Source organism: Ranitomeya variabilis, chromosome 4 (genome assembly GCF_051348905.1).
Source record: "Ranitomeya variabilis isolate aRanVar5 chromosome 4, aRanVar5.hap1, whole genome shotgun sequence".
NCBI classification, from domain to species: domain Eukaryota; kingdom Metazoa; phylum Chordata; class Amphibia; order Anura; family Dendrobatidae; genus Ranitomeya; species Ranitomeya variabilis.
The window spans coordinates 409,645,939-409,658,053 of NC_135235.1; the positions used below are offsets into that span (position 1 = coordinate 409,645,939).

The following is a 12,115-nucleotide window of genomic DNA, read 5'->3' on the forward strand; positions in this document are numbered from 1 at the left end:
TTTAAAGCATGACAAAAATATGGTATTGCTGTAATCGCACCAACCCGAAGAAAAAAGTTGTCTAATCACTTATACCGCACGAGGAACGACTTAAAACGTAAATAAAACTGATTCTTGACCTCCTGTTGATTTGTTCATTCTGCCTCCCAAAGATCGCAGTAAGGCTCAGCTCACATATATCCTGCTCTCTATGCTGAGCACTTACACTGGGGTATCTGTGTAAATCTCTGCCATACTTGTTTCAGATGGAACCGCCAGCGGAAGATTCCCAGTAATGAGGCAGATGGTGGAAATGTGAACACTCTCAGTCACAGTTTTTTGCACCTCTGAAAAGAAGGACACCGCTTAACTGAGGCCAGATGAAGTCCAGACTAACGCTGCTGCCTCATTATAGTGATTGGATCCGTCGGGGCTTTCATCTGAATCACGTTATTCAGAAATTTAGATGGAAACCCTGAAGTAAGTGCTCAGTGCAGCACACAGGATAAATGTGATCCAAAATGTTAAGTACAATGTTCAAAATAAAAACTTCAACTCAAATCACAAAAAAAGCAAGTCCCCTCTCAGGTTCTTCATCTGTCAACCTAAATATAGGGGGCTTCCACGTTACTGATAGCACAAAGACTCTGGAAAAGTGAAATGGATCCTGTTATGACCCCAATGGCAGAGGGTCTCAGAAATAAATACCAAGTCTGCAAACACAAAAAACCAGCTCATAGGGCAGTGGTAACTGGGCTGACCGTATATCTAATCCTAGCACCACAAATAGCAGCAGCCGGGGAACGTGCCTACGTTGGTTCTAGACGTCTCGCGCCAGCCGGAGAACTAACTAACCCTAGAAGGGAAAAGATAGACCTTTCTTGCCTCCAGAGAAAAGACCCCAAAAGTTGGATACAAGCCCCCAACAAATAATAACGGTGAGGTAAGAAGAAAAGACAAACGTAAGAATGAACTGGGTATTTAGCAAAGAGAGGCCCACTGACTAATAGCAGAATATAGTAAGAGGACTTATACGGTCAGCAAAAACCCTATCAAAATTTCCACGCTGGATATTCAAGAACCCCCAAACCGTCTAACGGCCCGGGGGGAGAATACCAGCCCCCTAGAGCTTCCAGCAAAATCAGGAATCACATTTAGTACAAGCTGGACAAAAAATAAGAGCAATACAAATAACCAAAAAACAAGGAAGCAGGACTTAGCTTAATTTTGCAAGAACCAGGACCAGCAGACAGGAGCAAACAGAAAGGACTGATTACAACGATGCCAGGCACCAGACTGAGAATTCAGGAAGTTCATATAGCAACACCCCTGGACTAACGACCCAGGTGGGTGCCAAACTGAGGAAAGACAATCCCAGAGTCATATCACTAGTGACCACAAGAGGGAGCCAAAAAAGTATAATTCACAACAGTACCCCCCCTTTAAGGAGGGGTCACCGAACCCTCACCAAGACCACCAGGGCGATCAGGATGAGCAGCGTGAAAGGCACAAACTAAATCGGCCGCATGCACATCAGAGGCAACCACCCAGGAATTATCCTCCTGACCATAGCCCTTCCACTTGACCAGATACTGAAGCCTCCGCCTGGAGAGACGAGAATCCAAGATCTTCTCCACCACGTACTACAACTCGCCCTCAACCAACACCGGAGCAGGAGGCTCAACAGAAGGAACCACAGGTACAACGTACCGCCGCAACAAAGACCTATGGAACACGTTGTGAATGGCAAACGACACCGGAAGATCCAAGCGAAAGGACACAGGATTAAGGATTTCCAATATCTTGTAAGGACCGATGAAGCGAGGCTTAAATTTAGGAGAGGAGACCTTCATAGGAACAAATCGAGAAGACAGCCATACCAAATCCCCAACACGAAGTCGGGGACCCACACCGCGGCGGCGGTTGGCAAAACGCTGAGCCTTCTCCTGTGACAACTTTAAGTTGTCCACCACATGATTCCAAATCTGCTGCAACCTATCCACCACAGAATCTACCCCAGGATAGTCAGAAGGCTCCACATGTCCCGAGGAAAAACGAGGATGGAAACCAGAGTTGCAGAAAAATGGCGAAACCAAAGTAGCGGAACTAGCCCGATTATTAAGGGCAAACTCAGCCAACGGCAAGAAGGTCACCCAATCATCCTGATCTGCAGAAACAAAACACCTCAAATAAGCCTCCAGAGTCTGATTAGTTCGCTCCGTTTGTCCATTAGTCTGAGGATGAAAGGCAGACGAAAACGACAAATCAATGCCCATCTTAGCACAAAAGGATCGCCAGAACCTGGAAACAAACTGGGATCCTCTGTCAGACACGATATTCTCAGGAATGCCATGTAAACGAACCACATTCTGAAAGAACAAAGGAACCAGATCGGAAGAGGAAGGCAGCTTAGGCAAAGATACCAAATGAACCATCTTGGAAAAGCGATCACATACCACCCAGATGACAGACATGCCCTGAGACACCGGAAGATCTGAAATGAAATCCATGGAAATGTGTGTCCAAGGCCTCTTCGGGACAGGCAAGGGCAAGAGCAACCTGCTGGCACGAGAACAGCAAGGCTTAGCTCGAGCACAAGTCCCACAGGACTGCACAAATGACCGCACATCCCGTGACAAGGAAGGCCACCAAAAGGACCTAGCCACCAAATCTCTGGTGCCAAAAATTCCCGGATGCCCTGCCAACACCGAGGAATGAACCTCGGAAATGACTCTGCTGGTCCACTTATGAGGAACAAACAGTCTGTCAGGTGGACAAGAGTCAGGTCTACCAGCCTGAAATCTCTGCAACACACGTCGCAAATCCGGAGAAATGGCTGACAAGATTACTCCCTCTTTAAGAATACCAACTGGTTCTGCGACTCCAGGAGAGTCAGGCACAAAGCTCCTTGAAAGAGCATCAGCCTTCACATTCTTTGAACCTGGTAAATACGAGACCACAAAGTCAAAACGGGAGAAAAACAATGACCAACGGGCCTGTCTAGGATTCAGGCGTTTAGCAGACTCGAGATACATCAGATTTTTGTGATCAGTCAAGACCATCACACGATGCTTAGCACCCTCGAGCCAATGACGCCTCTCCTCAAATGCCCACTTCATGGCCAGCAACTCCCGATTGCCAACATCATAATTCCGCTCAGCAGGCGAAAACTTCCTAGAGAAAAAAGCACATGGTCTCATTACAGAGCAACCAGGGCCTCTCTGCGACAAAACGGCCCCTGCCCCAATCTCAGAAGCATCCACTTCAACCTGAAAGGGAAGTGAGACATCAGGCTGGCACAAAACAGGCGCTGAAGTAAACCGGCGCTTCAACTCTTGGAAAGTTTCCACGGCTGCAGGAGCCCAGTTAGCAACATCAGAACCTTTCTTGGTCATATCCGTCAAAGGTTTAAGGCTACGTTCACATTTGCGTTGTGCGCCGCAGCGGCGTCGCCGCAACAAAACGCATGCGTCGTGCGGCCCTATCTTTAACATTGGCGCCGCATGACGCCGCATGTACATGCGTTGTCATGCGTTTTGGTGCGTTGTACGCCGCATGCGGCGTTAGGGCGCACCTGCCAGGGCGCGGCAAACGCAACATGTTGCATTTTTTGGGCGGCGCAGACTTTTTAAAAAACGCATGCGTCGTGTTTGCGTCGTGTTTGCGTCGTCGATGCGTCTTTTTTCCCATTAACTTGTATTGACAACGCAGACGACGCAAGTACTTGCGTCGTGATGCGTTGTACGACGCATGCGTTTTCCAATAAGAAATGCAAAACATTGTCTAGACTTTGTCTAGACACTTAAAAAAAAGCACTATATAAAGAAAAAAAAAGGGGGGGGGTTTTGCCATTGTCTTTCACAAGGCTATTTTGAGCAGACAGAGAGAGGAGCAACCTGCTTTCCAAACCTGTAAGTATATATTTCTCTTTGCATAATTTTTTTTCTGTGTTTTATTTCTTGATTTTGATGTAATTTGTGCAATGTTTGGTCTGTGATATTGTACGGTTATGGCACTGTGGGTTGTTATTGAATAATATTTTTTTTTTCTGGTTCTGATGTACTTTTGGCGTTATATGCTGGCGTTTCTTGTGTGCGGCCTTGCTGGTTTTGGATTGGTTTTGGATTGATTTTTGGTTGTTCTGGTGTCATGCGGTTGTTCAATGCCTTTTTTTTGCAAGATTTTTTATTGTAAAATTTCTGGTGCATGTCTTTTTCTGGTTTCTATTGTTGGGGGTGACCGTATGGCGTTTTCTTGGCTCATGTCTTGCTGTGTTTTATTATGCTGTTGGCATTTTTTTTTCTTTCCATGAGTGTCTTTTCTTGCTGGTAGGGGGGCTACATTTATGATGTTTCATTTGTATTGTATTGTTCCGTGCGGCTATATGCCATTCTATGTTCAATTGTATTTTGGTTACGTCGATTTCCGTATGGCTTCCATATATATCTCCTGTCTTGAATGTTTCCATAGCCAAGTCTGTAGTATAATGTTTTTTTTTATTTAATTTTTTGGTGGGGCCCTTTTTTAAAAATTTCTTGTGTTCTCTTTTCTATTTGACTATGGTTTCTCTTTTGGGTTGCTGTATTTTGAACAGCGGTTGTCCCGTAATGTTTATTGCTTATTATCTAGAATGTTATTTTTCGCCTTTTTATGATGTATTTCTGTGGATGTCACCAGATGGTGTTGTTTAGGATCATCATGTCTTGTTGTAATTGTAAAGTATGGCGTTCATTAGTTTGCTATTTCATTGTGCCTTTTTTTTTTCCTACTTATTTTTTAAGTTTTTATTTTTTAAAATTTGGACATAGGTGTATATTTTTGCTTACTTTTTTTTTGGGTCTATTCTTGTATTGTTACTTCTATTGCCTTCTCTTGCAATGTATGGCGTTTGCATTGTCCTATCAGTCAACAGTCAATTGTGGTTGTTTTAATGTTTCATTGTATGTGGCATTTTAGCTTTGGATGTGATGTTTTGCTCATTTTTTCATTGCAGAGCAAACTTCCAATAATGCCAAGTTCATCAGCATCTGGCCAATCGGCGAGGGGGAGTGCGGTGAGTAATTATGTCCAGTTGCTTACTATTCGCTGCCATTTGTAGCATTGACAATAATTTTTTTATACATTTTTTTTACAGGCTTCTTCAAGTGAGGGGGAAGGCACACAGCGGGAGCAGGGAGATCGGTGCCAAGATGTGTTGTCAGGCCGGCAAGTGAGTTTTTTTTTTTTTTAATCTTTTTTTTTTGAGTAGCATCCTGCTGGAAGGAACATTAGGGTACCGTCACACATTGAAATTTCCATCGCTACGACGTTACGATTCGTGACGTTCTAGCGATATCGTTACGATATCGCTGTGTCTGACACGCTACTGCGATCAGACACCCTGCTGAGAATCGTACGTCGTAGCAGATCGTTTGGAACTTTCTTTCGTCGCTTGATCACCCGCTGACATCGCTGGATCGTTGTGTGTGACAGCGATCCAGCGATGTCTTCGCTTGTAACCAGGGTAAACATCGGGTAACTAAGCGCAGGGCCGCGCTTAGTAACCCGATGTTTACCCTGGTTACAAGCGTAAACGTAAAAAAACAAACCGTACATACTCACCCGTCGGTGTCCTTCAGGTCCCTTGCCGTCTGCTTCCTGCTCTGAGTGCCGGCCGGAAAGTGAGAGCAGAGCGCAGCGGTGCTGCGCTCTGCTCTCACTGTACGGCTGCACTCAGAGCAGGAAGCAGACGGCAAGGGACATGAAGGACACTGACGGGTGAGTATGTACGGTTTGTTTTTTTACGTTTACGCTTGTAACCAGGGTAAACATCGGGTTACTAAGCGCGGCCCTGCGCTTAGTTACCCGATGTTTACCCTGGTTACCCGGGGACTTCGGCATCGCTCCAGCGCCGTGATTGCAACGTGTGACCGCAGTCTACGACGCTGGAGCGATGATAATGCGACGCTGCGACGTCACGAATCGTGCCGTCGCAGCGATGAAAATTTCAATGTGTGACGGTACCCTTAGGAGCATCCTGGTTTCACTAGGGATGTTTACTAAGCTTAATTACATTATAGCTTTTCAGGGCAGCAAGTATTTGGGGGAAGGTAACATACAGTTGAACTCCCTGCACAAAAACATTAAAAAATACAGGTGTAGAAACCATCAATATACATACATCAAATGTAAAAGGATAGGGCAAAGGTACAAATCATGACAGGTGCTGGTGGTTGTTTATATTTGCCTATTTGTAACCTTTTTGTTTTCTAATTTTTCAAGGTTTCACAACGGAACCAAGGAATAGATGTGGACCTCATGATATCCTGCATCCAGGAGCGTGGCCCGTTGTGGGACAGCCGTGACCCTCGGCACATGGACCAGGTGGTGTCGAGGCGTTTGTGGTTAGAGGTGGCAAAGTCGCTGTGGGATGGCTTTGACAGTGCCTCAGCGAAGGACAAAGGCACCTTTGGTTAGTATTGCTGATACGCTGCTATGACCCATCTTGCCAGGATAAACACAACCGTGTGTGATGCGATCAATGCCTAAACTTTGCATCGCACACGGTTGTTTTATCCTTTTTAAATGCTAAATATGTAACCTTTTTTTTTCTTTGCATTCACAGTTAAAAAGTTGAGGACCAGATGGCGATCCATTAAGGACCGTTTCAATAAGGGGCTCCGTCTAGAGGAGGAGCAATCGCGGAGTGGTGCTGCGGCGAGCAAGTCGGTGCCCTATAAATACCGTGGGGCACTACAGTTCCTAAGACCAATCCTTGGCCGCCGACAGTAAGTATTTTGTCCACATACCATATTGCACAGCCACATAGTACATTGCCCAGCCACGTACATTGTGCATCCACACACATAGTATATTTGCAGGCCACTATATCGCAGCCACATAGTACACGTTGTAGCCACGTATCCACATAGTACATTTCCCAGGCACATAGTGTATTGGCCATCCACGTAACTTTTTCCCTACTGGAATGGTATATAGGCCATAATTTTTTTGGTTAAGCAAGAGTCCTTGTAGTCCATGACAGGTTACGTTCTGAGTCAGTGTAGTTCTGATCGCAGGAATAATGATGACGTCTGAATCACATGATCCTAACGTCATGGCCATTCCTGCGATCAGATCAGCCAAATCAGGGGTTTTTTTTGTTTGTTTTTTTTTTTTAAATTTTTTTCTAGACCTTAAATTTTATATTTTTTTTGCAACATAGACGGCATCTTGAAATTATTTTTTGACCCAAAAATTTTTAAAAATATGAGAGGGGTATGCATTGCCTTTGGAAGCGGGAAGGAACAGTCATTTTCTGCCGTCGGTATGTCCATGATTGTTATCGTGAGCCCTAATGGTCAGCTGGCGATAACAATCAGCAATTTATTATAGGCCACACAGACTGAGAGACAGGGGATTGTAATGTTTTGATGTGTCATGTAATGTAAATTTTTTTACAGGAGTTGGCGTATGTGATAGGTTACAATTGAAGACTAATTTTTTCCTTTTCTTTTCACAGGACACACAGCAGCACCCTCCAGCGAGCTCCCCCCTGTGAAGCGGAACTTCATGAATCGCCATCTGGACCGTCACAGCCCTCCCACAGCGACAGCAGGCTTGCACCACCATCATCTGGAGAACCGGCAGCCGGGACATCAGGTTTTCCCCTGCCCGAGGCCTCTGGCGCACCTTCGTTCGGGAATTCCCGACAGCGCCAGCGGGCCTCGGACAGGCCAGCCATGCCCGAATTTTTGCACTTGAGCACGGTGTTTCAAAATGGTTTCAAGGCGATGACCGATAAAATGTCCAGTATGGAACGTCGCCTTGATACCATTGAAGCCGAGCTCTCAAATCCGGCAAAACATTTTTTAAGCACAATTGCTAAAGGCATGGTGGAAAACCTTACGCCGGAACTCCAGATTTCGGTGATGCAGGACTGCCACAATTCTTACGTGAGGGCTCTGCAGCAGTCTCGGGTCGCGCAGTCAGCGACACTGCCCGTAGTGCCGTCGCTGGCTAGCGTGACTCCGACTACTGCTGCAGAGCCACTCCAGCCACGCCACACAGGTCCATGTGCCGAGGGACGCCACCACAGGACCCGACACCACAGGCACCATACCACTGTGCCGCCCACTCCTGCTCCTGCCAGGCCCTCATCCTCCCGTAGGGGTGATTCTGGGGGAGATGACGCAGGGGGAGGGAAAAAAAAAAAAAAAAAGAGGCGAGACACAGAGTCACCAAGTGAGGTTCTGGCTGCTCCAGTACGGACATCATCTCGTCGTGGCTCTAGCCACAGCAGGAGCAGCCAGGGCCAAGCAAGCAAAAAATCTCGAAGGCTTGTGTTGCCTCCTCCCTCCCCTACAGAGGATCCGGGCTCCCCAGTATACCCTGAGGGGGGTTTGGACCTGCCTTCAAGCCTCCTAGAATATGGCGGCTCATCCTCCTCCTCCTCCTCCTCCTCTTTCTTTCGCCCTCCTCCCCGTTCCAAAACCCCAACATACCGCTCACCAATAGTAGCGGATGTTGATCCCCCCCTAATTTTCTTTTCACTATTTTTTTTCCTGTTACCCCCCAATAAAAATTAATTTGTATGAGTAAAATATGTGTTCTTATTTTCAAGTATACTTCTCGGCAATTCACTCCGTGCGCCGTTTGTTTGTGCTTCAAACACCTCATATATGCAATGTCAGACAGTATTTTTTGATTTTTTAATTTTAGCTTTTCTTTGGGTGTCTCTCATTGCTGTATGAGGTGTTTCAAAACACTAAAGCTGTTTTCAAACACAAAGGGTATGTGTCCACGCTCAGGATTGCATCCGGATTTTGTCAGTATTTAAAATAAATATTTGTATCCAAAACCAGAAGTGGGTGATAAATGCAGAAGTGGAGCATATGTTTCTATTCTAATTTTCCTCTATTTGTTCCTTTCCTGGTTTTTGCTTAAAAATACTGATGAAATAACCTGAGCAAATATTGGATGCAATCCTGAACGTGGACACATACCGTATAGTTACCTTCACACGAACAATGCTGCAGCAAAACAGACAACGATGTACTTCACTGCAGCGTCGCTATTTGGTTGATGGAGAGCTGTCTGTGTGACCGCTCTCCAGCGACCAACGATGCCGAGGTCCCCGGGTAACCATGGTAAACATCGGGTTGCGAAGCGCAGGGCGCACTTCCGATGTTTACCCTGGTTACCAGTATTAAAGTAAAAAAAAAAAAAAAATACTCACAATTGCATCGCCCGGCGTCCGCTTCCCTGCACTGACTGAGTGACGTCCCTCACAGCAAAGCGGTCACATCAACGCTGTGCTGTTCATTCACTTTACGGCCGTCGCTCAGTCAGTGAAGGAAGCGGACGCCGGGGGACGTGAAGATGAGTATTTTTAATTTTACATTTAACACTGGTAACCACGGTAAACATCGGGTTACTAAGCGGAGCTGAGTATCCTGCCTGCTAATGGCTCCTTCCACCCGACGCAGAAGATACCGGAAGCTCTCCTGAGACATCCTGGTGTACTCGAAGTATTTCTCCAGGTTCTCATTCAGTTCGCCAAACAAGCTATGGTATGCTCCACGGCTCTCCCGGACTTCCAAGATAGGGTGTATCCAAAATCGGCGACGAATCCATCTCCGTTTTTCTCTTTCTCTTTGATGAGCACAGGCGACAGCATAGGCATGAGCCAAGGCAAATTCCATCTCCATATCCATGACGATACTGTCCATGGGACGCTCCATCATGAATACCAGCAAAATGGGAGGAATTCATGTCTGCCATGGTATATATACACAATTACATAAACACCAACCCTCTTCTAGCCATTGGTGGTCCTTATCTATTGTGTAGACACTTTTTTTGGTGGGTGGGATGAAGAATGACTCACTGCCCAAAAAACGCATGCGGCGCAAAACGCTGCGTATTTTGTTGAAAACGCAACTGCGTTTGCAAAAAAACGCAGCGTTTTGCGCCGCATGCGTTGAACGCATGCGGTGCAAAACGCAGCGTTGTGCATGCGTTTTGCTGCGTTTTTGTTTGCGTTGTGCGTTGCGGCGCCGACGCTGCGGCGCACAACGCAAATGTGAACGTAGCCTAACAACGCTAGAAAAATTAGCGATAAAACGACGGTAGAAGTTAGCAAAACCCAAGAACTTCTGAAGACTCTTAACTGACGTGGGTTGAGTCCAATCATGAATAGCTCGGACCTTGACTGGGTCCATCTCCACCGCAGAAGGGGAAAAAATAAAACCCAAAAAGGGAACCTTCTGTACTCCAAAGAGACATTTTGAGCCCTTAACAAACAAAGCATTCTCACGCAAGACCTGAAACACCATCCTGACCTGCTCTACATGCGAGTCCCAATCATCAGAAAAAAACAGAATATCATCCAGATAAACAATCATAAATTTATCCAGATACTTCCGAAAAATATCATGCATAAAGGAATGAAACACTGAAGGAGCATTAGAGAGCCCAAAAGGCATCACCAAGTACTCAAAATGACCTTCGGGCGTATTAAATGCAGTTTTCCATTCATCTCCTTGCTTAATGCGCACAAGGTTGTACGCACCACGAAGATCTATCTTGGTGAACCACTTGGCACCTTTAATCCGGGCAAACAAGTCCGACAACAGAGGCAAAGGATACTGAAATTTAACAGTGATTTTATTCAGAAGCCGATAGTCAATACAAGGTCTCAAAGACCCGTCCTTCTTGGCCACAAAAAAGAATCCCGCACCAAGAGGGGAAGAGGATGGACGGATATGCCCCTTCTCCAGAGATTCCTTGATATACGAACGCATTGCGGTATGCTCAGGTACAGACAGATTAAATAATCTTCCCTTAGGAAATTTACTACCTGGAATCAAATCTATAGCGCAGTCACAGTCCCTATGAGGAGGCAGAGCACTGGACCTGGACTCGCTGAATACATCCTGAAAATCAGACAAATACTCAGGAACTTCCGAAGGAGTAGAGGAAGCAATAGACACCGGCGGGGAATCACCATGAATTCCCTGACAGCCCCAACTTGACACAGACATTGCCTTCCAATCCAAGACTGGATTATGGGTCTGTAACCATGGCAGACCCAAAACGACCAAATCATGCATTTTATGCAGAACAAGAAAACGAATCACCTCCCGATGTTCAGGAGTCATGCACATGGTTACCTGTGTCCAAAACTGCGGTTTATTTTCCGCCAATGGCGTAGCATCAATACCTCTAAGAGGGATAGGATTTACCAACGGCTCAAGAACAAAACCACAGCGCTTGGCAAATGACAGATCCATAAGACTCAGGGCAGCACCTGAATCCACAAACGCCATAACAGGGTAGGAAGACAATGAGCAAATTAAAGTCACAGACAAAATAAATTTAGGTTGCAAATTACCAATGGCGACAGGACTAACAACCCTTGTTAGGCGTTTAGAGCATGCTGATATAACATGTGTAGAATCACCACAGTAAAAACACAACCCATTCTGACGTCTATGATTTTTCCGTTCATTTCTAGTCTGAATTCTACAACATTGCATTAAATCAGGTGTTTGTTCAGACAACACCACAAGAGGATTAGCGGCTTTGCGCTCCCGCAAACGCCGGTCAATTTGAATAGCCAGCGCCATGGAATCATTCAGACTTGTAGGAATGGAGAAACCCACCATCACATTCTTAATGGCTTCAGAAAGGCCATTTCTGAAATTTGCGGCCAGAGCACACTCATTCCACTGAGTAAGCACGGACCATTTCCGAAATTTTTGGCAATACACTTCAGCTTCATCCTGGCCCTGAGAAATAGCCAGCAAGGCTTTTTCTGCCTGAATTTCAAGATTGGGTTCCTCGTAAAGCAATCCGAGCGCCAGAAAAAACGCATCAATATTTGCCAATGCCGGATCTCCTGGCGCTAGCGAGAAGGCCCAATCCTGAGGGTCGCCCCGTAAGAAAGAGATAACAATTTTTACTTGCTGAGCTGAGTCTCCAGATGAACGGGGTCTCAGAGATAGAAACAATTTACAATTATTCCTGAAATTCCTAAACTTAAATCGGTCTCCAGAGAACAGTTCAGGAATAGGTATTTTAGGTTCAGACATAGGACTACTGGTAACAAAATCTTGTATGCCCTGCACACGAGCAGCAAGCTGGTCCACACTTG

At 45.8% G+C, this 12,115-nt stretch overlaps 2 protein-coding genes across 4 annotated transcripts in view; one reads left to right on the forward strand and one right to left on the reverse strand.

Moving 5' to 3' along the window:
- The window catches only part of LOC143764990 (calcium-binding protein 2-like), a 145,364-nt gene that overhangs the window by 47,220 nt on the left and 86,029 nt on the right, over nucleotides 1-12,115 (reverse strand). The gene's annotated exons all lie outside the window — the stretch shown is intronic.
- Nucleotides 4,988-8,716, forward strand: LOC143767005 (uncharacterized). The gene is made up of 5 exons (XM_077255023.1): nucleotides 4,988-5,032; nucleotides 5,114-5,188; nucleotides 6,241-6,430; nucleotides 6,584-6,746; nucleotides 7,481-8,716. The coding sequence occupies exons 1-5, from the start codon at nucleotides 4,988-4,990 to the stop codon at nucleotides 8,544-8,546; spliced, it is 1,539 nt and encodes a 512-aa protein (XP_077111138.1). The 3' UTR covers nucleotides 8,547-8,716.

Excerpts from the sequence above, each read along its gene's own strand:
- LOC143767005 (XM_077255023.1), top strand. The coding sequence starts at position 4,988 with ATGCCAAGTTCATCAGCATCTGGCCAATCGGCGAGGGGGAGTGCG. Across the intron at positions 5,033-5,113 it reads AATCGGCGAGGGGGAGTGCG|GCTTCTTCAAGTGAGGGGGA; the intron begins GTGAGTAATTAT and ends TTTTTTTTACAG. Across the intron at positions 6,431-6,583 it reads GAAGGACAAAGGCACCTTTG|TTAAAAAGTTGAGGACCAGA; the intron begins GTTAGTATTGCT and ends TTGCATTCACAG.